General features: G+C 38.6%; 1 protein-coding gene across 1 annotated transcript; it reads left to right on the forward strand.

The window, feature by feature from the left end:
• The first annotated feature begins 596 nt into the window (after positions 1-596).
• On the forward strand, positions 597-26,624 carry spag8 (sperm associated antigen 8). Its single transcript, XM_072251775.1, has 6 exons — positions 597-906; positions 9,260-9,431; positions 10,020-10,065; positions 15,061-15,181; positions 21,914-21,976; positions 23,707-26,624. The coding sequence occupies exons 1-6, from the start codon at positions 619-621 to the stop codon at positions 23,791-23,793; spliced, it is 777 nt and encodes a 258-aa protein (XP_072107876.1). The 5' UTR covers positions 597-618; the 3' UTR covers positions 23,794-26,624.
• Positions 26,625-27,304: the final 680 nt, after the last annotated feature.

Below are 27,304 nucleotides of genomic sequence, written 5' to 3' on the forward strand. Positions count from 1 at the left end.
TGTAGAATCTCTTCTCCTTGACTTCAGTGGAACAAACTTATAGTGCAGCTTTATTGCTCTTAATGCAAGAGAATTCAGGAGACCAGGAAATTAATAGCAGATTCTCAGCCAGTAAGATAAGCTCCGTCAAATCACTGCTGACCATAAGATCGATATAGAAGTAAACGTGTAAAGGGAAATTGGCACTGTTAGAAAACACTTAGCGTGTCCTTAAACGTAGATTGATCTGGTAATGTTTTTGGGCTCAAAGATTCTCAATGAGTTGGGAGGCCGGATGAAGTCCAATGTTTCTTAAAATGTTAGTGGTTATAATGAGCCAAACACCATTACCTTCTGTACAACAAAACATAAGATTAAATTAAGCTAAAGGAAGCAATCACTATTACCAAACTTGTACTCTCCGAGACCAGCTCAGAGCGAGTACAGCCCGCTTCAGGGTCTATCGAGAAAGCAGTTTACCATGAGACTGATTGCTCAACATACTGTATCATATTGTCCATGCCCGCCATCCGACGTTCAGGGTTGCCATGGGTAACTAACAGTTTATTCTACACTGCGCAGGCGCTGAGCCGGTCTCTTAGCAACGCGTGGCTGGTTACCGGTGACTGTCGGCCGCGGATGATGGATCAGGTGGTGTGTAACGAAGTGTTAGCGACCAGGTCGCCTCCTCTTCGGGATGGTAACCACGGTCAGGGAGAGCAAACGGGGGAAAGGGCTGGGAGAAGTAGGACCAGACCCGGTGAAGGTGGACCGGGAATGCAGGGCAATTGTGAAACCCGAGAGGTAGGAAGGAGGCAGGGCGATGATGAGGAGCAAGTTACGGCGGAGGCAGGGGATGGTGGGGCCCTTGAAAGTCTCAAGGACCGTATTGCAAATAAGTGCCTGATCGGGAACTGGCAGGAAGAGGTAAATTCAAAGTTTATCATCCTCCCTCATAAACACCACTCTAGCTACTTAACATGGTTTCTAATACTATAATTGACTTCCTTAGCATTTCTAGTATTTTCTATGTTTCAGATTTCCAACACCCGCAGGGTTTTCGTTTGTAATAATTTACCCTGTCTCTGGCACTTGAAGCAATAGATAATTGTCAGAACTGTTGATTTACGGTAACTGTAACATGTGCAGTGTGTGAGCTTTACAACAAACATGACTAGATTTTTTATTCTAAAAGACTATTCTCGGCTGGGAAATTATATTTCACAATGGAAGTTCATTTGCAACTATATCCCACCACGTAAAGCGTTTCTACGAGAGCTATGGTGACACAGCAGCCTGGGTTTGTTCATCTATACAGATGCTGTCTGTTTGAAGTTGTATTTTCTGTTTGTGGCTGTTGAGGTTGCTCCCAGGAGTGCTGGCATCTCAAGGAGTTAATTGGCAACCGTAAATAACCCCCTTGTGTGGGTAAGTGACAAAAGAATCAGAGAGTTACTGCTTATCTGAAAAAAAAGTTGCAGAGGAACATGTTGGAGGGAATTGGACAGGTAGGTTCCTCTGCTAGAAGCTAACATCGACAGTGGGCCAAATGGCCACAGAATAGCCAATTCCATGTTGCTGTAAGTAAGTTCTATATATGCATATTGATTATTTCTAGGTCTGCTCAGATCTCAGTCACAAATAAGTTCTTAACTGTTCGAAATCCACATAAGTTTCATAACTATGCCAATGTATTGACAGCATCCTTTTCATAATGGTAATAGGGTACTTTTATCTGAATTTGGAATTAAGTCCTATATGCCTAGCATAGTGGCTACTTACTCCACAGCTTACAATGATGCGGAAGGCTCTGTGCTCCAGTCTATGCCAGATTCTCAAGCACAGTACTGCAATCCAGTCTGGTGTTCCAAGTGTAATATTGAATGGGTGCAGATGTAAAATATTTTATCTTGTATGAAATGTTAAACTGTGGTTTCACTTGTTGTAAAAATTCCTAATGTGGAGTTTCAAAGAAGATTTTCCCTGGCCAATATTTATTCATCTCTTAATTTCTTCAAATAACAATTCATTTAGTTATTATTACACTGTAATATCACAGTGTGCAAATTAACTGTTGTGTTTCCTCTATGGCACATTGACCACACTTCATTGGATATTAAATACTCTGGGATCTCTTGAAATGAACTTGAAACTCTCTGCCCATAGTTCTTGAATGCCCAAAACTCTATGAATCTCTACTTTTTGTTAAATCCATTCAACACTGAGAACTCCAAAGATTTGCTAAATTCCAGTGAAGACATTTCTCCTTATCTACCCAAAATGGCCTACTATTGGCTGACTATGCACTCCATCCCTCCACCCCCCACGTGGATGGTCATGGAAACATCTACTCTGTATCTACCTGGTCACTCCTTTTTGGAATTTTGTAAGTTTTGTGGAGATCAGATCATAAGATCATAAAACACAGGGGCAGAATTAGGCTATTTGGCCCATCGAGTCTGTTCTGCCAGTTAATCATGGAAGATCCCTTTTTTTATCTCTCCTCAGCCCCACTCCCCAGCTTTCTACCCATAACCTTTGATATCATGTCCAAACAAAAATTTATCAAACTCTGCCTTAAATACACCCAACAACCTGGCCTCCACAGCTGCCTGTGGCAATAAATTCCACAAATTCACCACCCTTTGACTAAAGAAATTTCTCTGCATTTCTGTTTTAAATGGATTCCCTTCTATCCTGAGGCTGTACCCTCTTGTCCTAGGCTCCCCTACCATGGGAAACATTCTTTCAACATCTACTCTGTCTAGACCTTTCAACATTCAGAAGGTTTCAATGAGATTCCCCCCCACAATCCTTTTAAATTCCAGTGAGTACAGACCCAGAGCTATCAAACATTCCTCGTATGATAACCCTTTCATTCCCAGAATCATCCTTGTGATCCTCCTCTGAATTCTCTCCAATGCCAGCACATCTTTTCTTAGATGAGGAGCCAAGAACTGTTCACAATACTTAAGATATGGCCTCACCAGTGCCTTATAAAGCCTCCGCATCACATCCCTGCTCTTGTATTCTAGACCTCTTGAAATGAATACTAACATTGCATTTTCCTTCCTCTCCACTGACTCTACCTGCAAGTTAACCTTTAGGGTGTTCTGCACAAGGACTTCCAAGTCCCTTTGCATCTCAGATTTTAGGATTTTCTCCCCATGTAGAAAATAGTCTGCACATTTATTTCTTCTACCAAAGTGCATGACGATACATTTTCCAACATTGTATTTTATTTGCCACTTTCTTGCCTATTCCCCTAATCTGTTTAAGTTCTTCTGCAGCCTGCCTGTTTCCTCAACACCACCTACCCCTCTCCCAATTTTCATATCATCTGCAAACTTGGCAACAAAGCCATCTATTCCATCATCTAAATCATTGATATACAGCATAAAAAGAAGTGGTTCGAATACCGACTCCCACGGAACACCATTAGTCACTGGCAGCCAACCAGGAAAGGATCCTTTTATTTCTACTCGGTGCCTCCTACCAATCAGCCAATGCTCTTAACCATGCCAGTAGCTTTCCCGCAATATCATGGGCTCTTAACTTGGTAGCAGCCTCATGTTTAGCACCTTGTCAAAGGCCTTCTAAAAGTCCAAATATACAATATCCACTATATTCCCTTTATCTATCCTACTTGTAACCTCCTCAAAGAATTCCAACAGGCTCGTCAAGCAAGATTTTCCCTTGAGGAAACTATGCTGACTTTGGCCAATCTTGCCCTGTGTCACCAAGTACTCCATAACCTCATCCTTAACAATTGACTCCAACATTTTCCCAACCACTGAGTTCAAGCTAACTGGTTTATAATTTCCTTTCTGCTGCCTTCCTCCTTTCTTAAGGAGTGGAGTGACATTTTCAATTTTCCAGTCATCTGGTACCAAGCCAGAGTCCAATGATTTTTGAGAAGATCATTACTAATGTCTCCACAATCCCTACCACTACCTCTTTCAGAACCCTAGGGTGCAATTCATCTGGTTCAGGTGACTTATGTACCCTTAGAACTTTCAGCTTTTTGAGCACCTTCACCCTTGTATTAGGTACTGCATTCACTTCTCTTCCCTCACTCTCTTCAACCTCTGGCACATTGCTATTGTCTTCCACAGTAAAAACTGATACAAAATACTCATTTAGTTCATCTGCCATCTCCTTGTTCCCCATTATTATTTCTCCAGCCTCATTTTCTTGAGGTCCTATATCCACTCTTACCTCTCTTATTTTTCTACATGCTCGAAAAAGTATTTACTATCCACTTTGATATTGTTCACTAGCTTGCTTTCATATTTCATGTTTTTGTTCCTAATGATTCTATTTGTTGCTCTCTGTAGGTTTTTAAAAGCTTCCTAATCCTCTGTCTCACCACTAGTTTTTGTGTTGTTATATGCCCTCTTCTCAGCTTTGACTTCCCTTGTCAGCCACAGTTGTACTATCTTGCCATTTGAGTATTTCTTCATTTTCGGAATGCATCTGTCCTGCCCCTTCCTCATTTTCCCAGAATCTCGCACCATTGCTGCGCTGCTGTCATCCCTGCCAGCAGTTTGTTCCAATTTACTTTGGCCATCTCCTCTCTCCTACCATTGTCATTTCCTTTACTCTACTGACATACTTCTATGTCAGACTTACTTTCTCCCTATCAGATTTCAAGTTGAACTCAATCATATTGTGATCACTGTCTCCTAAGGTTTCTTTTACCTTAAGCTCCCTAATCACCTCTGGTTCATTACTTAACGTCCAATCCAGTACAGCTAATCCCCTAGTAGGCTCAATGACAAACAGCTCTAAAACGCGATCTCATAGGCATTCAACAAACTCATTCTTTTGAGGTCCATTACCGACCTGATTTTCCCAATTGACCTGCATGTTGAAATCTCCATTGACGATCATAGCATTGCCCTTTTGATATCCCTTTTCTATTTCCCATGATAATCTGTGGTCCACATTCCAGCTACTGTTGGGAGGCCCGAACATAACTGCCATCAGAGTCCTTTTACCCTTGCATTTTCTTAACTGAACCCACAAGGATTCGACAACTTCTAATCCTATGTCACATCTTTCTACTGATTTAATGCCATTCTTTATCAGCAGAGCCACGCCACCCACTATCCCTCCAATACAACGTGTACCCTTGGACATTCAGCTCCCAACTACAACCATCCTTCAACCATGAGTCAGTGATGGTTGCAACATACTTGACCATCTGTAATCGTGCAAAATGACCTTATTTCTTATTCTCCATGCATTGAGATGTAACACTGAGTACTATATTTGCTAACCTTTTTGATTCTGCATTCCTAGTGTACTGATACTCACCCTGCTAGATGCAATTTTGTCCTATCATCTGCCTGTCCTTCCTGACAGTCTGACTGCATGCTATCTTTGCTTTTTTACCATCTGTCCTATCCCAAGTCCCATCACTCCAGTTCCACCCCCTGCCAAATTAGTTTAATCCCTCCCCAACAGCTCTAACAAACCTGCCTGTGACAATATCGGTCCCTACCCCCTGCACCAGCTTCTCAGCCACGCATTAATTTGCCAGCTCCTGTTTCTTCCCTCACTGGCGCGTGGCACAGGCAGCAATCCAGAAGTTACTACCCTGAATGTCCTGCTTGTCAGCTTTCTTCCTAGCTCTCTCAATTCTCTTTTCAGGACCTCTTTGCTTTTCCTTCCATGTGATTGGTACCAATATATACCAAGACATTTGGCTGCTCCCCCTCTCTCTCCAAAATGCTGTGGACACAATAAGAGACGTCCCTGACCTTGGCGCCAGGGAGGCAACATACCATTTGGGAATCCCGTTCACATCCACATAATCTCCCGTCTGTTCCCCTTAGCTATTGAGTCCCCTATCACCACTGCTCCGCTCTCTTCCCACTTTCCCTTCTGCACCATGGACCTATGCTCAGTGCCAGTAACCCGGCATTCCCCTGGGAGGTCATATCCTGCAATAGTATCCAGGCAGGCTGCAAAATACTTATTATTGAGAGGAATGACCACAGGGGTGCTCTGCACTAACTGTCTATTCACATTTCCATTTCTTCTGACAGTCACCCAGCTACTCGCCTCCTACAACTTAGGGTGACTACTTCCTTGTAACTCCGATTATCTCCTCTCTCCCTTGTACAAGCCGAAGGTCATCCAGCTGCTGCTCCAGATCCCTAACACGGTCTTCAAGGAGTTGCAGTAGGATGAACTTCATGCAGATGTCATCTGATTATTCTAAAACTCTAAAGAATCCATTCCCAGTCTGCTTAATTTCTTCTCAACAGCAGACTCATCACTTTAGTAAACAATCTAGAGGACCTTTGCTGCACTCTGAGTGGCATGGTAAGGAGACTGAAAGTGTGCAAGTTGCAAGATGCAGTCTTATCATTGTCCTATAGAAAACTTATTTTGAAATAAAAACCTCTTCCAATCAAGTCTAACACATTATTTGTTTGTGAATTCCATAAGAGATATATTACTTACTAACCAAATAAATCTTTAAAAATCATCCTTCATTACTGGCAATAAATATTTCTAATTTCTTATAATTATACACATTTTCACAAGTACTCTATATTTAAATTTACATTGGAAAATTGCATTTTATTTTCTTGAAAACACATGAATGCACTGTCCACTGAAGAACATTTTTAGAAGCATCTATTTCTGATGATTTTTGTTTTACATTACTGAATGATATTTGTAGAATTATACTTAATTCTCCTGGTACTCGAAACTAGAAAATATCAGCTATGTTCAAGAAACTAGCATCCCAAGCAATAATATATTTAGCTGTTGATGCCCAAGCTGCATTTGAGTACTTAAATGAACATGGTTTAGATCACTACACACAAAAAAATGCATTTGTGAATGAAATCAATTAAAAGTAATGACTGCAACACCTGAAAGGATGTATAATAAGGGATGAGTATATATTTTCTAACTTAAAGCTGAGTACTACGGGGCAAAAAAGAAATGCTTGTCATTTCTATGCTGAAGTAGTAATACCTTTGCAGATAAAAATAAAGGACTTTACACTTCTTTGATATGCATGATCCAGTGTTGATTTGCACTCAGGGATGTTGGTTTGCACTCTGGTGCAAGATGCATTCACTGAAACTAAGCCTACTAAATGCTAGTTGTTGTCAAGATTTAAATAAACAACCACAGTTTCGAACCAGATGATGATGAAAAGGTCATCCTGAAACTATGTTTAGAGATCTGCGATTCTATCCTTATACACCCTCCTCACTTCCATCACTAATCTTACTTTCCAACATGAATGCTCCTGAATGAATTCTTGCCCTCACTACTTTGCACTGAACCCACTAGCAGGTGTCCATTAGAAACTTAGCCCAAAACAGCTTGCAATACCAGGGTGCTTGTCAAAACAAATTTATGAGTTCAAAGCTGCCAAATTATCTGATCCAAATGCAAACTAACTATTGTTAGTACATGAATTATCCACCTATCACACTTCATCACATCTGTATAAGTCTTCTTTGTAGACGGTCCCTTACAATGTAGAACAACATTCTTCTACTCTAGTTTAGAGAACTTTGTGGTGGCTAATGTGGATAATGTCAGAATAGTGTTTGTTTCAGAAGCTTGGTATCAGTCAGGAGATTAACATGAACTATTCAGCAGCACTGACTGCATGTATTTAGGAACTCAATAAAGGTGAAATTTAAAAACGGAAACACGAAGGGTCCTGTCCTGACGAAGGGTCTCGGCCTGAAACGCCAACTGTACCTCTTCCTAGAGATGCTGCCTGACCTGCTGCATTCACCAGCAACTTTGATGTGTGTTGAAAGGTGATATTTATCTGGGAAAGAATGCTGATGTTCATTCACTTACCTTTCTGGTGGATTTGTGAAATGAGTATTCATGGTATTCCAGTTAGAAAGTTTGGGTCTTAAAAGCATTTAGGATTACAGGGGTTATACCAGTCCAGTAGATGAGAAATTTTGTCCCAGGTTTGCTATCTTGATATTCAAAATACCTCTCTCAATAAATCAAAGGCTGTACTAGCACATTTAAGGTCTTGGAAAATAGTGTGACAACTGACATGATGACACCTTACATGATATGTGCAGCAGTGTAGATGCAACAAGATTGAACAGCTCACTCACAACACCCAAGCTATATCCATTGATAAAATGGAAAACCACATCAGAATTGTTCTGTTTAGGTTAAGGCGAGAAGGGGGGAACTTAAAGGAGATATGCAAGGCAATATTTTACACAGAGCCTGAAATGCACTGCCAGGGGAGTTGGTAGAAGAAGATATGATTGCAGTCTTCAAGAGGCATTTAGATAAGCACATGAACAGATTGAGGGATGAAGTGTGCTGACTGGCTGCATGATGGTCTGGTATGGGAACACCAATGCCTTTGAGTGAAAAATCCTACGAAAGGTAGTAGATATGGCCCAGTCTATCATGGATAAAGCTGTCCCATCCATTAAACACCTGTACATGAAATGTTGGCAGAGAAAAACAGCATCTATCAAAGACCCTCGCCACCTAGGCCATGCTCTTCTCTTGCTGCTGCCATCAGGTAGAAAGTACAGGTGCCTCAGGACTTGCACCACCTGGTTCAAGAACAGTTACTACCCCTCAACTGTCAAGCTTTTGAACAAAAGGGGATAGTTACACTCATTTAAGGACTTATTTAAGGACTTTGTTATACTGTCATTTGATGCTTATTATTTATCGCTATTTATTCATATCTGCATTTTCACAGTTTGTTTACAGTTCCTCATGCTTACAGTTCTATAGATTTGCTAAGTATGATCACAGAAAAATAATCTCAGGGTTGTATATGGTAACATGCATGTACTTCAATAATAAATTTACTTTGAACTATGTGCAGGCAGACAGAGTTAGTTGGGCACCTTGGTCATTGTGGGCTGATTAGCCTGTTACTGTGCTGTACTGTTCTTTGTTTTTCAAGAATTTTTTGTTTTCAATTTTGATTCTTCCATTAAGCATGTAAAGTATTAAAATATATTTTTAATTTTTTGCAACACACATAAAAGTTGCTGGTGAATGCAGCAGGCCGGGCAGCATCTCTAGGAAGAGGTGCAGTCAACGTTTCAGGCCGAGACCCTTCATCAGGACGAAGGGTCTCAGCCTGAAACGTTGACTGCACCTCTTCCTAGAGATGTTGCCTGGCCTGCTGCATTCACCAGCAACTTTTATGTGTGTTGCTTGAATTTCCAGCATCTGCAGAATTCCTGTTGTTTGCGTTTTTAATTTTTTGATTTTTTTCCTTTGACTCTTATTCCAGCGAAATTCAGCTCCTATAGATCAGCAACAAGCCAAAACCACATCACGTGCTTTAGCTTTCAAGAATGGGCATAAAGGTCTGCTTAGCATTGATTATTTGTCAAAAATGTCTGGCATATCTACGTACAAAGAATTTTATCACCCTCCCAGTGGACCCAAAGAACAGGAAATAGGTAATTATTAGCTGAAACGTGGAATTTTTGTGGCAAACATTACTTTTATAAGTTATGAAGGTGAATGTTATGTACAGCTTTTGCCTGAGTTATTGAGTTACAGTCATAGTCACATTTAACTTTATTTTGTATATCTATGTAAAACAAACACAACTATGTTTTCTTGCAGCTAATAAATAATGGATGTAAGTATTTAAAGGATGAAAACAATTTAGGCAAACACATCCACTCCTTTTTTGTATTTCTCATGTTCATTATCTCTTAGTACCATATTCTTCAAACCAGTCTCTAGAATTAATCTGTTTGCCTATTGAAGCCATTTTTGTTGGGTAGCCCAACCAATGTATTTTCCAGTAAGTTTAAGGTCTAAGAGGTTGAACTGGCATCTCTTCCTGTCTCTGATTTTATAATTGTATTATTGTGAATTATTAGCATAGATCATTTTTTGCCAGTCTGATGTTATTAAAAAAATCATACTGCAACACATGTTCAATCAATCACACAGTTTACATGAATATTGTAAAAGTTGTTAACATTAACTTGGCAGTTATATATGATTGTGCTAAATATACCTTTGTTTTCCTCTAGGCATAAAGAAACAATTATTTGAAAAATACATGTATCACAAGATAAGGTAAATATAAAGAACTGGGCAAGAGGGAGGGAATATTTCAGTTGATCAAATATAAGAACAAGAAATAGGAGCAGGAGTAGGCCATTCGGCCCATCAAGCCTCCCTGGCCATTCAATAAGATCATGGCTGATCTGCCCGTAAACTCAGCTCCATCTACCTGCCTTTTCCCCATAACCCTTAATTCCCTTACTATGTAAAAAACAATCTAACTGTTTCTTAAATATATTTAGTGAAGAAGCCTCAACTGCTTCCTTGGGCAGAAAATTCCACAGGTTCGCCACTCTCTGGAAAAAAATAATTTCTCCTCATCTCCATCCTAAATCTTCTGTCCTGAATCTTGAGGCAATGTCCCCTAGTTCTAGTCTCACCTACCAATGGAAACAACTTTCTTACTTCAATGTTATCTATCCCTGTCAAAATTTTGGATGTTTTATAAGATTCCCTCTTATTCTTCTGAATTCCAGAGAGTATAGTCCCAGGTGACTCAAACTCTCCTCATAGGTTAACCCCTTCATCCCTTGAATATATTCCAATCTATTTTATTGCTGAAGCTAAAGAGCTTTCCAGTTATACTGTAACGGCAAATATCTGGTGAAATTTGTATTGATTGTTTTCAATTCTAAATTGTTAACATATTAAACCATTTAAAGTTTGACTTCTGGCATATTTTATTATCTCTTGCCAAAAATAGTAAATATCTGTTGTTTACATAATTAAGATAAGCTAAAAAAAAGATGAGTTTGAAACTAAATAAGTAAATGCTAGAGGTTAGGCAGCATCTGTGGAAACACCACTGGCTAGCTACATATTATCTAGATTCCAATATTTGCAAAAAGGGTATTGATTCTTCATTAATGGCATGAAATGATCGTCATAATAAACATATAGATTATCTACAAGATATGGCAGTGTGGACAAATGTTCCAGTACAGCAGGAGTTCCCAAATTTTTTTTATGCCATGAACCCCTACTATTAACGGAAGGGTCCATAGACCCCAGTTGGGAACCCCTACAGCAGGGCATCAGGACATTTTCATCTGGACTGGATGAAAAGTGTCAACTGAAACATTGACTGCCCATCTCACTCAACAAGTGCTGCCTGAGCAACTGAGTTCCTCCAGCACTTTGTTGGAGATGATCATTATCTGTCCACTTATGGCATGTATGTTACTTTCCACTTTCTACCTCATCCCCACGTATTGTTTAGATTCTACTGCATGGAGGCAAGGTCTAGATCATTTGCTGATGAACTGTTCATTGCACAATTATCAATGAAAATCCCCATTTCTGGAAGGAACATCATTGATGAAGAAGCTAAAGATAGTTAGGCTTAGAAGACTGCCACGAGGAATTCACACAATGGTATACTATGGCTAGGGCAGCTCACCTCTACAAATCACCTTTGTTTGTGAAAGATATAATTCCAGTTACTGGAATTATCCATGTTTTATACTATAAGGAAAGTGGGAATATGGGAATCATTTAATTCCTATCAACTTATATTCCTCCCACTTAGTCAAACGTTGTCTTGCTGGTGAAGGGCAGTCATTGTCAGCCCACCTCTGGAGCTGGCTGGTCCATGTTTTGACCAAGGCTGTGATGAAGTCTGGAGCTGAGTATTCCTGGAAAATCTCAAACTGGGCATCATTGACCTGGTTATTCCTAAGAAAGCTCTGCTTGTTAATACAATTGACAAAACCTTTGCTCAATTTGTTGCTGATTGAGAGTTTATGTTTTGGGTGGTAATTTGCTAAATTATATTTATCAGGACATTTTTCCTTGTAATTTTTCATAGTCAGCAAGATGCTAATGTTGTCATAGCACAGATAGATCATCGTATCCATGCCAACCTTTTTGCCCATCCACACTGATCCCATTTGCATACATTAGGTTGATATTCTTCCATGCACTGTCTATTTAGATCTTCCTCTAAATGGCTCTCAAATGTAATGATTGTGTTCGACTCCACCATTTCCTCTGACAGTGACTCCCTGATATCTTCTACTCTAAAAATAAAGAAACCTTCCTTTCAAATTTCCTTTAAAACTTCTTCCTTTTACTTTGATATTCTTACTATGAGAAAAAGGTTCTGAACACCTACCCTGTCTGAATCTCATACAATTTTAAATATGTATATTGGCGGCATGATGGCATAGTGGTCAGCACATCGCTTTACAGCACCAACGATCGCTGGTCCAGGTTTGATTCCTGCCACTGCAGCAAAGAGTTTGTACATTCTCCCCATGACTGCACGGGATCTCTGTACATGCTCTGGTTTCCTTCCAGATTCCAAGGACGTATGGTTAGGATCAGTGAGTTGTGGGCATGCATTATGGTACTGGAAGTGTGGCAACACTTGCAGGCTGCCCAGCATATCCTCACTGATTTGATTCGATGCAAACAATGCATTTCACTATAAGCTTCGATGTATATAAGACCATAAGATCTAGGAGCATAATTAGGCCATTTGAGTCTGTACCACCATTTCATCAAGACTGATCCAATTTTCCTTTCAGCCCCAATCTCTTGCCTTCTCTTTGTATGCCTTCATGCCCTGACCAATATAGGTTCTATCAACCTCTGCCTTAAATATACATAAAGACTTGGCCTCCACAGCTGCCTGTGACAAAAAATTCTACAGATTCACCACCCTCTGGCTAAAAAATTCTTCCTCATCTCAGTTCTAAAAGGACACCCCTCTATTCTGAGCCTATGTCATCTGGTCTTAGGCTCTCCCATCATAGGAAACATACTTTCCACATCCACTCTATCAAGGCCTTTCATCATTTGATAGTTTTCAATGAGGTCACCCCTCCTTCTTCTATATTCTAGTGAATACAGGCCCAGAGCCATCAGATGCTCTTCATATGACAAGCTATTCAATCCTGGAATCATTTCTGTGAACCTCCTTTGACCCCCTCTAGTTTCAGCACATCTTTTCTAAGATAAAGGGCCCATTATTGCTCACAGTACTCCAAGTGAGATCTCACCAGTGCTTTATAAAGTTTGAACATTATATCCTTGCTTTTATATTCTAGTCCTCTTGAAGTGAATGTTAATATTGCATTGGCCTTCCTCACCACATACTCCACCTGCAAATTAACCTTTAGGAAAGCCTGCATAAAGACTACCAAGTCCCTTTGCATCTCAGTGTTTTTGTATTTTCTCTCCATTTAGAAAACAGTCAACTCTTTCATTTCTTCTACCAAAGTGCATGACCATACACTTCTTGACACTATATTCCATCTGCCATTTCCTTGCTCATCCTCCCAATCTGTCTAAATCCTTCTGTAGCTTCTCTACTACCTCAAAACTACCTGCCCTTCTAGCTACCTTCGTATCATCAGCAAACTTTTCAACAAAGCCATCAATCCCATCATTCAAATAATTGAGATACAACGTAAAAAGAATCAGCCCCAACACAGACCCCTGTGTCACCAGCAGTCAGTCAGAAAAGAGGTGGCCCCCTTTATTCCAACTCTTTGCCTCCTGCCAATTAGTCACTGCTTTATCCATGCTAGAATTTTTCCTGTAATACCATGGGCACATAGCTTGTTAAGGAACCTTGTGTGTGGCACCTTGTCAAAGGCCTTCTAAAAAATCCAAGTACACATCAACAGATTCTCCTTTATCTATCCTGCTTGTTACTTCTTTAAAAAAATTCTAATGGATTTGTCAGGCAAGATTTTCCCTTGAGGACACCATGCTGACCATAGCCTATTTTATCATGTACCTCCAAATACCCTAAGACTTTATCCTTAATAATAGACTCCAACATCTTCCCAACCACTGAGGTCAGATTACCTGGCCTATAGTTTCCTGTCTTCTGCCTCTCTCCCTTCTTGAGGAGTAGAGTAACATTTCCAATTTTCCTGCCTTCTAGAAACATTCCAGAATCTAGTGATTTTAGAAAGGTCATTACTAATGCCTCCACTATCTCATCAGCCACCTCTTTCAGAATTCTGGGGTGTACACCCATCTGGTCCAGGTGTCTTCTGTCCAGTAACTTCAAACACTTCATGCCCCTGACACCTGGAACTTCCAACATATTGCTAGCGTCTTCCACAGTGAAAACTGATGCAAAGTACTTATTCAGTTCACGCGCTTTTTTGTTGTCCCCAATTACTATGTTCCCAGCAGTCCAATATCCACTCTTGCTTCTCTTTTACACTTCATGTATCTGAAGAAAGTACGTGACAAATAAAGGCTTATCTATTTTTGGATGACCCCTCAGCCTTCTTTGCTCTGGGGATACTGGAACAATTTAGTAATTGGTTGTGAGATTACTCAGATTAAGTCAATAGCTTATCTTTTTTGGAAATAATTTTCTGTGCCATTATTAAAAATCATTTAAAATATGCAACAATACTGCCTTTTAGAATTTGGCTGAATTTTAAAATTCTGATCAAGCTGAATTCAAAAGGTTGTTAATGCTTTACTGTGGTAAATAATTCACTACTGGCTTAATTTCTAAATCTGGTCTATCATATGATTGGCTACTTGTCCCAATTTCAGAAATTTGTAGAAGTGAAACTTAAAAACCTTCTTTGTGTTGTTTCAAATAGCAGTGGAAGTTTGGTTTAGTTTTTACTACTGCAACACCATGTTCTATAGGTGTATAAAGTTGCTTTCTCAAAAATTAGTTTGGACACATTAGCCATAATGAACATCTGTTTGAAACCCCTTTGATATATTGCTTCCTTGACACATGTAACTGGTGTGACATACTCTAGATGGCTTAATTGAATGACATTTCCTCAGTTTATTATGGGATTTGACTTTTACAGACAGACCTCAATCTGGCTATTTTGTTTCATCTGGCCCATGTTGCCATGTGCGAACCATACGTGGCATGTAGAATTTTGGACATCCCTAGCTGCTTAGTTTTAATTGTGTTTGGTCTTCTATGCAGTGATAGTGGCAGACACACTATATATCACTAAGCATGCCCTTCGCTAACAGCATATTCTTGTATTTGTTTTGTTCATGTTTTAGTAAGGAAGTATACGATGAATACAAAGAAGCCTTTGCAATACAGCTGATGGAATCACTGTCTGTAACAGGGCGGGACTTCAAAATGGAAGGTTTCAAATCTGTTCCACGTCCTCCTGTTATGGTAAAGATCTGAACATGAGACATTGATTATTTAGTTTCACACCTCAATAGTTTGTGCAAATAAACCAAATAAAATTCTAGCCATCCAAACATGGAAAATGCGGAACAGTCTAATTATTTACAGCAGCATTTTATAGAATGCAAGTGTGAACATTCCTCAAAGAAGAGACGAGTGAAAATAATTAAAGCCATTTCTATAACAGATGATTAACATGAAGAAATATTTTGCAGCAAATATTGTATCATGCGTTCAGAATGAAAAGTTCTGGAGAACAAAATCTAATCTTCATATTTAATAAGCAATTATAGCTCATTACTGTACTTACATTGTACTAAAATCCAATTGAAAAATCTGTGGAAAAAAATCAAATGAGATTTACTCCTGTATTTAATTTTCAAGATTTTTATGCAAAACATGCCCTGACTGCCCCAGTAATGTGTGCAAGTTGGAAAAGTTATAATGGATGTTGTAGCTTTTAGTGTGAAGCTTAAAATCTTACCATTGACCGCTATGTAAACTTAGCACTGAACATAACTCCATTAAGCATTATCTTTTCATTTGAAGTTGATCTAGCCTTCTTGTAAAGTATTAATGAACTAACCTGAAAACTGGAGGGGAGCAAATTCATTGAGTTTCTAATTTACTCGCTGCTGTTGCTCCTTTCACTAATTTTTGATGATCTGCTAAAATGTACAGAAATCTGGAATGTATGGTTGACAAAAAATATTTGCATAGCAGTATCTGAGCAAAGTAAAGGAAATTCTTACTAAGTAGCTTAGCACATAAGAGTCTTGAGTACCATAGTTTTAATATAGTCACTTTATGTAGAAATAAGCAGGATCTATAACAAAAGACAGCAGAAACTACAAATAGAGTGATAGAGCAGCACAGCATAGAAACAGGTCCTTCAGCCCATCTAATCCATGCTGAACCATTATTCTGCCTAGTCCCATCAACCCGCACATGGACCATAGCCCTTCATATCTTTCTCGTCCATGTACTTATCCAAATTTCTTTTAAATATCGCAATCAAAATCTGCAGCCACCACCTCCACTGGTAGCTTGTTACACATTTGCACCACCCTCTGAGTGAAGAAGATCCCCCTCAGGTTCCCTTCAAACCTATGAACTCTAGTTCTAACCTCACCCACCCTCAGTGGAAAATGCCTGCTTGCATTTACCCTATCCAAAATCTCCCTTCATTCTCCTTCATGGAATAAAGTCCTAACCTATTCAATCGTTTCCTTTAACTAAGGTTCACAAGCCCTGGAAACATCCTTGTAAATTTTCTCTGTACTGTTTCAACCTTAATCATATCCCCCTGTAGGCAGATAATCAAAACTGCACACAATACTCCAAATTTGGCCCCACTAACTTCTTTTGCAACTTCAACATAAGCACCCCAGCTCTTGTACTCTTCTTTATGAAGGCCAATGTGTCAGAAGCTCTCTGTATGACTACAACTACTTGTGAAAACACTTTCAAAAAAATTTTCAAGGAATACAGATCCATATATTGAAAATCTGAATATGTAATAATTCATCTGCCAACAGAAACTTCTGTTATCTCTTTAAGTTATTCCTTCCCTTAATTGAACTTTTTGTCCTGGAGGAACCCTTGAAATAGTTTTCAGGTTTCAGGGAACCCCTGCATAAAAAATAATATGTCTGCAGCTCACGGTACGTTACCGTGATCAGTAAGTTGTAGATGTAATAATCCAAAAATAATTGTCAATGCTCTTTTGAGTAGAGCTGAATTTTTAGCCAAACTTTCTTGAAAAAAAAACAGCTTAGTTTACCTTTCTTGAAATTAAGCTTTCTTTCCCTTTCATAATTTTTTAAAAACATGTAAGGCAAACATAATAAATCATAATAAATTTCTGTTTTTAATAAGACTCAAGACTTTCTGATATCCTTCCTCACTCTCAAGCCCTAGCAGCAATAGAAACAATTCAAGATTTCCTTTTACAATATGATTTTGCAGTTTCCTTTTAAATCCAAGAATCGTGTCACTTGAAGTCAAAATATTTTCTCCAGGGCCTTGTAGGGACTTGTTCAACTGGTTCATATGATGAAAGATGTCTGCTAAGTAGGCTAGTTTCTGCAGCCATTCTTCATCATCAAAGTACTCAGCAAAATCTGGCCTACTATTTTCTTGAAAGTTCCCCTGCAATTCACCTTTCAGCTCAAACACCCTGTTGAGATCTCTTCCACTAAGTCACTGGCTTTCTGTATGTGTGCTCTTTGTCTAGGTTTTCAGTTTTTTTAAAAAAACATTCTTGAGTGAACTGGTCGTTGTTTAATAAAGTTAACCATTTTTGTAGCATCATCCAGAACTTTTCCATTTCATCTCTAAGAGTTTTTGACATCAGTACCTCTCGGTGAAGAAAATAGTGTGTTGTAACAATGTCAGAGTTTTTTTTAAACAAGACAAACAAAAATTTTAGAGAAGTGGTTGTTTTTCAGTTTATCTCACACAAATTCTTCAGCTTCATGTGATATGTTAATACATTGACTTCTTGGGTGAAACCTTTTCAATTTCTCATACTGCAGCTTGTCCTAACACAGGGGTTAATAAAATATACAAAAAGAATGGCAGGTGTATGTGGTTGAGTGGGATCCAGGATCAGCCATGATGGAATGGCAGAACAGACTCGATGGGCTTAATAGCTTAATTCTGCTCCTGTGTCTTATGGTCTAATAAATAACTAAACAACTGAAAAAATACGAAAACTTCACAATACAATTCTCTTCTAACCAACACAATTTGTCTTTTGCAACATTGACAGAACATCAAAGCGGCAGGCCAGCAGCTGAGTTGCGGCATGCAAAAATTCCTTCTTTAGAATGAAAATTTCCTTCCAATTTTCTACCACACCGGTAGAGTTTGTTCACTTCCATAAGTCAGTTGGTGGTGCGTTAGGGGAGGTAATTCGGGAGGGAGAGGCTAACAGCCCAAGTTGGGTGAGTCCATTCAATGCTCAGAAAACACATTTCTGTTCCTTGTCAGCCTACCGTCCTCCCCTCCATATAATACAGCACTCACCAATTATCAACAGCCTCCCCTATCGCACATCAAAAACTGAGAATGGACTCAACCAAATAAATACAGTCCTACTGCGCACTGCCATACTAGACTGAGAGACCTCTGATGAGATTGCTAAATGGGCCGCTCGGTTACTGCCCACCACTGTGAGTACCAGCATTGTGCTAAGTCCAAAAAATGATGTTTGTTCTAACTAGTTTGATGTAACTAGTAGAGTGATGTTTGATGTTTGATGTAACTAGTAGAGTGGATAGGGGAGAACCAGTGGATGTGGTATATTTGGATTTTCAAAAGGCTTTTGACAAGGTCCCACACAGGAGATTAGTGTGCAAACTTAAAGCACATGGTATTGGGGGTAAGGTATTGATGTGGATGGAGAATTGGTTAGCAGACAGGAAGCAAAGAGTGGGAATAAACGGGACCTTTTCAGAATGGCAGGCGGTGACTAGTGGGGTACCGCAAGGCTCAGTGCTGGGACCCCAGTTGTTTACAATATATATTAATGACTTGGATGAGGGAATTAAATGCAGCATCTCCAAGTTTGCGGATGACACGAAGCTGGGTGGCAGTGTTAGCTGTGAGGAGGATGCTAAGAGGATGCAGAGTGACTTGGATAGGTTGGGTGAGTGGGCAAATTCATGGCAGATGCAATTTAATGTGGATAAATGTGAAGTTATCCACTTTGGTAGCAAAAATAGGAAAACAGATTATTATCTGAATGGTGGCCGATTAGGAAAAGGGGAGGTGCAACGAGACCTGGGTGTCATTATACACCAGTCATTGAAAGTGGGCATGCAGGTACAGCAGGCGGTGAAAAAGGCGAATGGTATACTGGCATTTATAGCGAGAGGATTTGAGTACAGGAGCAGGGAGGTACTACTGCAGTTGTACAAGGCCTTGGTGAGACCACACCTGGAGTATTGTGTGCAGTTTTGGTCCCCTAATCTGAGGAAAGACATCCTTGCCATAGAGGGAGTACAAAGAAGGTTCACCAGATTGATTCCTGGGATGGCAGGACTTTCATATGAAGAAAGACTGGATGAACTGGACTTGTACTCGTTGGAATTAGAAGATTGAGGGGGGATCTGATTGAAACGTATAAAATCCTAAAGGGATTGGACAGGCTAGATGCAGGAAGATTGTTCCCGATGTTGGGGAAGTCCAGAACAAGGGGTCACAGTTTGAGGATAAAAGGGAAGCCTTTTAGGACCGAGATTAGGAAAAACTTCTTCACTCAGAGAGTGGTGAATCTGTGGAATTCTCTGCCACAGGAAGCAGTTGAGGCCAGTACATTGGCTATATTTAAGAGGGAGTTAGATATGGCCCTTGTGGCTACGGGGATCAGGGGGTATGGAGGGAAGGCTGGGGCGGGGTTCCGAGTTGGATGATCAGCCATGATCATAATAAATGGCGGTGCAGTCTCGAAGGGCAGAATGGCCTACTCCTGCACCTATTTTCTATGTTTCTATGTTCTAAAGCACAATCTCTCGCAGAACCCCTAGCGATCACCCTTGGAACCCTATGGTTCCGCAGAACCCCGGTTGAGAAACCCTGCCTTACACCTATGCCCACTAGTACTTGACATTTCCATCTCAGGAAGAAGACTTCTCTATGTTACCCATAATGTTATATCCTTCTCTCAGGTTAGCTCCTTGGACTCCACTGCTCCAATGAAGACAAACTAAGTTTGTCCAACCTCTCCTCACAGCAAATACACCCTAATCCAGGCAACACCCTAATGGACCTCTTCTGTACACTCTGCAAAGCCTCCAGATCCCTTCATTAACATGGCAGCCAGAACTTCTAAACAACACTTCATATAGTGGGTTTAGGTAAATGTGGAAGCTTGATGGTCCTTCTTTGCTACTTCTTGTGGGTGCTATTAGCAATGGAATCATTTGCCCTCCAGCAGCAAGTATGCTGTGCACAAAGATAGGAGATTTGTTAATGATATCCCAATGCACCTGTTGCCCTTTTTATTTTCATGGTAGAAGCCGCTTTCTTAGGACGAACAACATTGGTGTTTTCTATGCATGGTAAACACTGCAGCCACAGTGTGCTGGTGGTAAAAGGAATGAAAGTATAGGGTTGCGCTTGGGCTCCAAAATATTGGGTACTTTGTATTTATGGTGTCAAGCATCAAGTCATAGTACAGAAATGCCTTCCAGCTCAAATCTACACCAACCATCAAATACCCATTTTATTTAACTTCTAACTTAGTCCATTTTTTTCTTCTCACACTCTCATCAAATCCTCCCCTGCTATTCCTCTGCACACTAGAGGCAATTAATTGGAATTGCACTCATCCACGCAAATGGTGTATTCCAGCATGCTCCTGAAGTGCGTTATGTAGGTCATAGAATATTTGAGGTCAGGAGGTTAATCACTCACCACAAGACATCTACTTTCTCACTGCTTTTGTCACTACAGTATTTATGTGGCAGAACCATTAAAGCTTCAGATAAATGCTGATTCTCAGTATGTTTATGGTGGGAATTAGTCCAGTTATCTGCTCATGCTGAAGTGCACAGTAGCAGTTGTAGCTTTGGATACATGCAGATAGGTAATCAGTTTCTAAGTATAGAGAGAGAGATTGCTATTAGGTTGACTTGGAATGGTCTGCAAATAACCATTGGCTTGAAGTGAAAGTCTTGCCATTTCCTCTTTAATTGATGCCATGTCCATTCCATATTCCTTTTAAAATAAACTTTTAGGAAGTAATGTGCTATTCAGATGAAGAAGTTAAGAAATGTAAGGAGTACAGAGGCCTATGGTCTGGATGCAGGTCAATGGGACTAGGCAGTTTATATGGTTCAGCATGGACTAGATGGGCTGAATAGCCTGTTTCTACACTGTACTTTTCTATGACTATGACTATAGCATTTAATTTATAGGATTTGACTGTTACAATGCAGGATTCCAATGCTACTTTACAGATTTATTCCACCTTCAAAAATGCTCCATTTAGGATGTAGGATAACTTATCCTGAGCTACATAAACTCTAAATAACTACCTCTACTTGTTTCTATGAGAGCTTCTCCACAGATAGTAGCAAATGCTTTACCTTGTTCAACAGAAAACCACCCATTATACTTCTAAGCAAATGAACAACCCTGATCTTTCACTAGACACTAGCACTGATGCAATTCATGCACAATGCCCCATTTTCCAACTAGATGCCAAGAATTCCTAAATATTTCCTCCACATCACAAGGACAAACCTTAATTGTGCCACTTAAAAATCAAGGAGCTTTTCCCTGGATAGTTTAACACTGTAACTTGACTACAGGAGTGAGAAGATTTTTAATAAAAATGTTGTAATATGTTCACATGTATGAACTGACTGCCATAGTTCAGGAAATATTCATATGTAGAATGAGTGAGGTGGATGTGTAATTAGTGGAGTAGCTCAGAACATGTTAAGTACAATTCTATAGCAAAAGAATTGTCCGTTTTTAGTCCATTTTTCTTCCCAGTTTCATGTTTTTGTGAAAAGGAATTCTCACGTGCAGTACAATTTCTGTTCCCTCCTTGAAACTATATGAATCATTTAAACAAAAATGAACAGTAGTTTATTCTCTTTTTCATTCTATGAAGTTAGCAAAAATCTTAATTATCAGTTTATGGTGATTATGCATTACTTTGGCCTGTTTGTTCTATGTTTATGTGTAATCTGTTCTTTACAGCGTCATGATTATAAAACTGAACAACCTATCACAATCTGGTCGGACCATGTTAAGCAAGTACAGGTGAGCACTGTCTTCAGAAAAAGAGGGAATTCAAAGCTGGGACACAAGAGGATTCTAAGCATTGCACCTACAAGTGTGCCGACTCAGATTCAATTCATTTGTTTATCACATGAACATTGAAACAATGTGTCCTTTGCGTGAATAACCAACACAACTGAAGAGTGCGTTACACATCCCAGCACCAACATAGCATGCCAACCATTTTCTCAGAGCAGCACAGCTGACAGGAATGACATGCAGAAAATTAAAAGCAAAATTACAATAAACTGTACAAAATATTTTGGATCTAAATTCAGTTGAAAATTTTCTCTTGGTAATTAATTGATTTAAGAATACCTTTTACATAGATACATTTTTAAACAGCTGAAATTGAATCATTTATAAAATCTAGACTTATTATTAATGTAATTCATTTACTATATATAGGCCTACGTATGTAGGCTATAAATGAATTTCCATCAGCAAAGGTACTGGAGAAAACTTTTTAAAATTGGATTACACAGGGCAAGTTGGATAGCTTATGTATTAAAACCAGTTAATTCAGAATTTCTGCCCACACTGCTTTCTCTGTTTCAAACTAAAACCCTATGTGGTTAAGTATATGTGCTCCAATCTGAAAGGGAGCTGTGTATAATTAGAAACCTCACTGACAGCTGTAGATTTACGAGGCAGGGGGTATGAGGAAGAAGCCAGCACCGATAGTTGCTTGATGCTTGTTAGATCAGTAATGGAAGAAATGGCTAGGCTGAGTAGGTTATTTCAGCAATCATATCTTGCGTTTAACTGACTCAGTGCAACTATATTGAAGATTTTGGATGAGTGATATATTTCACTACTGCAGCTCTGTTACTTTATCATCATGAAAACAAATTTGAAGACTAATAAGTAGTTTTATTCACTCAAGTTCTTCAATAATAGCTAATCTTGATAAATTAATATTTGAAATTAGATGATGTGCTTTCATACTTAATCCAGTTTCTTAAGAACAAATAATTAAGAGATGCATACTGCTTCCAAAAGTATATTGTTTGTATGGTTAAAATCATAAAAAGGTGGCTACAAGACAACTATGAGAATATAGATGTCTTATGAAAATGCTTCAATCTAAGTAATGAGGAGAATTTTGGGTCAGCAATTGAAACATTGGACTTTAGGGAGAAAGCCAAAAACACAGAAGTTAAATTTGTAGTCTTAAAAATAAATGCTGTTGATCAGTAACTCAAATAAATGAGTGATGCAGGCAGGACATTCCTGCTAAATGTCCAAAACTTCAAAATACCTTGATTTTCAGAAAGCATACAACACATTCACATACTTAAGACTTACTAATACTCATATATCCACAACAGACTAGTATTCATGGCTATTTCCCCTGAAATATTAATTCCCCGTGTCTTCCTTCAGAAGTGGCATTACCTGCTGAGTACTTCCAGCATGTTCTGTTTCTATTGCATATTTCCAGTGTTTGATTTTGCCAATATTTATTAAATAAGCAACAAAAGAAACTCCTATAACATAAACCTGTTAAGCATTCCAACTGCTGTTTGTCTTCATGCAATTAACACAAATAGGTTCACAGATGATTAACATTTGTTTAATAAGTGATAATTACCCATTGCTAATCTTCAATACATTTTATTTTAACATCAGAAGTATAAATTGAATACTTTGCTGAAATTATTAGTCATAAAATAATAAAGAATTTTGTTTTTTCTTTGTCTCTCAAACAGGGTGTCACTGAAATAAAGACTGGTGATACTCCATTTAGAAAAAATGCCTCATTTACCAGACCAATAATGGAAGCATTGGATACTTAACAAAAAGCTGGAAAATATTCTGGTTCCTAGACACAGAAATGAATCATTAACAGAAATCAGACAGAAAGGATTTATTGTACTTGTTACTGCTCAGTACCTTTTGATAGAGTATTTGCATTGTTCACATCATCAATTTTGAGAAAAAATCAAATTAAAAATAAAATTAGAAAAATAATTAGATCCTTGTACTGTACACAGCAGATCAGTGTGACTGAAAATTGTCTATTTTGATGATGATGAGTTAGAAATTGCAGGTAATTTCTGATCTGCTGGGAATTTCCAGATTTTTCTTTTTCTGTTTGAAATGTTCAACTTCTGTACACTCTTAACAATATCAAATACTGCCCAGTAAATTTTAAAACTGTACAGTTTTCTGCCCATTATTCATTAAAGTTATTGGCCAAAATTTTATACATTATTACCTCCTGCTCTTCTGCCAATTAACTTTAATGAATAGTAATTTTCAGGCAAGGCACCAACAGCATATGCTAGTGGAATTCAATTTTATAAAACTTTGGATGTATGATTTTAACTTTGTAATCTAAAGTGATCGGAACAAACAGACCGAAAACTGATGACATGACTAAAGTAAAATGATGGAAGCATGCTCAGTTTCCCAGTTCTGACAGAGAAGCTGCCTGCCCTGCTGACTGTTTTCAGTGCTTTCTGTTCATGCTTTGTATGTCAAGCTTCTGCAGCTTTTATGATGTTCATTTACTGTATACCTGAAAACTAATGAACCAGTCCGGAGTTTATAATAATGATGGAATGAAACTGATGAGCCTGGGAAGCACAATGGTGTTTCACTCTAAGATACACAAGTTGGATTTTTCACATTTTATTCATTTCAAAAATGTTGGAATGCATCCAAATCAGCTTTAAGAAAACTGGGCTAGTCACTAGGTGGGGTGATAGGAAGAATGCACTGCTAGCCAACTGCTGGAGAGGCAGGGTAGACAGGTCCAGCCAAAAAAACATAACAAATCAGGACCTTTGACATGGAATTCCAGGCTATCAAACCAGCCATGGGAAATTTTTGTATGCCTTGTATCCTCAGTAAGATCTCAATGCTGGCACAGGGTGTGTTGTATGCACAGGAGATAAGACAATCAGGAACTCATCCTGCTGAAATTATGCAGCTCTCTGGAACTTCTCCAGCTTGGCAGTCTGAAGGAGGCTGATGAAGCAGGCAATGCAAGCTTTCCCAAGACCAATTGGCTTTTACAGGTTCATTAGACTGGTCCAATATTCATCACTGTGGGAGGGACTTCACCTTGAGGAGGAATTCCTATACAGAACCAAAAATAAGATCAGACAACTGTCATTTCTTATATAAATAAGAACATACAGTTCTTATTCATTATTACTTATGAATTTTAAAATTTAAGTAAATATATGTAGCTGTTTCAGTCAGTTCAAACTGAACTTAATATTACAGTGACCTACTGAATACTGGATCAGCCATCTAGCTGCTAGAACATGCTAGAATAAATATGTTCTTATTCAATAATAGTCGAGAATTTTAAAGTGAAAGTTTCAGTCAGTGTAAATTGAACTCAATATTACATTTAGCTCTACTATTGAATTTCAGGAAGAACTATTGGGATTTATTTTGGATTTCAAGTAAACCAACATAAAATATGGCTAAATAGGTTTAATGTGATTTACATGCAAATGATATCAATATCAATTTGCACAACTATTTAATACAGATTTACTTAACTGACACAATGCATTGCACTTTCACATTTGATATGTTGGTGATGCTGACTTAACTATTATCTATTCTTTCAATTTGTTCTTTCTATAAAAGTTTTAGCAAATTGTTCTAAAAAGATTGGAAGTCCAAAGTCTATATCAGTTGACAGTCATAAATGTCAAACAGAAAAATTCTAATGGAGGTTTGCAATCGAATAAATACAAGTGAAAGAAGTAATTTTACCGGTTTTACTGACATGGAAAAAGCAGTTCAATGACTATTGATTGCTACATAAAAAATAACAAGCTGCAAGTCAGGTGATCTGTTCTTCCACATTATAACAATAAATAAAATTCTGGAAAAAATATCCTTTCTCAGGGTGGGAATGTCAAATACTAGGGGGCATAGATTTAGGGTGAGAGGGGAAAGTTTTAAAAGGGACCTGAGTTTGCTACTTAGAGTGGTGTGAATTACATAGCGTGGGTGTGTACATGAAATTAGCTGCCAGAGAAAGTAGTTGAGGTTGGTACAAAAGTGATACTCAAAAGACATTTGGGTAAGTATATAGATAGCTTTTAGAGAGACTCAGACCAAACATGGCAAATGGGACTAGTTCAGGTGGGGTACCTTGGTTTGCATGGATCATTTAGGCTGCAGGACCTATTTTCATGCTGTGTAATTCTAGGACTAATTCTGATGTATTTGTTTGAGCAAAGTAGTTTGTCAGCTGTCCAGATTAATATCTCAATTTTATATCCCAGTTAATAATTAGAAAAGTTGCTTAATAATTTGAAATATCAATTAACTCACCTATTTTGTTTTGTATGCTAATATTTACATAGTGTGAAGCTTTCATGTATACATTGGAGAGCAGAGTATTGAAAATACTGTTAATTGCCAAATAACTTTCCAATTACCAATTTTTTTTCATTTTTGTGCTTAAAATTTAATGACCATATGAATTAATGATTTTTGTGCTTGTAACACAGGCATTTAATTTGTATTTTTATTTTGCTTTTACAGCTTAAATGAAGAAATTCTTAATGGCAAAAAATAAGATGGTTTATAAAATTAGATGGTGTAATGTCGGCAGAAAATTTGGATGATTTGTAAAAAAAATGTTTTTATGAAGTGGAGCAAAATTAAAAATTGATCAAACATTTTAATACATCAACTCTCCTGAATCAATTATTTTTAATTTATTCTTGAGATGTGGTTATGTGTTTTCTTGAATTCCTTCTGACCTTGAATTCACACAGTGATGTTCAGGTGCAATTCCAGGTTATTGGCTCAAAGACTATAAAATGTAATGCCACAGATGATATTTGACCTGTGAGAGGAAATGTGTTTGTTTTCCAGAGGTGAAATTTATCCTGGATTCCATCCACGTGAAATGTATATAAATAATGGCAACTTGCTGACATGTTCCTCTTCTGAAATTCAATACCATTGTTGTCTATGGTACTGAATTCTGACCATATCCTTAAAGTCCTCCAAATTCAATGGAAGGCCAAGTAAGCTACTGTCAGTATCCTCTCCCAGGCCAACATTCCAGCATTTGGGCCCTATTTACTCCCAGACAGCTAAATAGGCTGGCCACATTTTTGCACGCCTGGCAGCATATTCTCAGTGCGGACACTATTTCAAACACTGTCATAGGAGGTCACCAGGCAGAGTGAGAAAAAGATTCAATGATGTGTTTAAAACTTTCTTGAAATGACCAATCAAAACAAAGGAACATTCAGGATGGGCTTGAGGCTATGGATTGGCTCTGTATGTGTAAGTGATGAAAATAATTTGGAAGCCCCACGT

This window comes from Mobula birostris, chromosome 3 (genome assembly GCF_030028105.1).
Source record: "Mobula birostris isolate sMobBir1 chromosome 3, sMobBir1.hap1, whole genome shotgun sequence".
Taxonomy (NCBI): domain Eukaryota; kingdom Metazoa; phylum Chordata; class Chondrichthyes; order Myliobatiformes; family Myliobatidae; genus Mobula; species Mobula birostris.

What these genes read in the sequence shown, in the direction of transcription:
- spag8 (XM_072251775.1), top strand. Translation starts at nt 619, where the DNA reads ATGATGGATCAGGTGGTGTGTAACGAAGTGTTAGCGACCAGGTCGCCT. An exon ending in TACATGTATCACAAGATAAG is followed by an intron (nt 10,066 to 15,060) that starts GTAAATATAAAG and finishes TTCATGTTTTAG; the next exon opens with TAAGGAAGTATACGATGAAT. An exon ending in ACCATGTTAAGCAAGTACAG is followed by an intron (nt 21,977 to 23,706) that starts GTGAGCACTGTC and finishes TCTCTCAAACAG; the next exon opens with GGTGTCACTGAAATAAAGAC.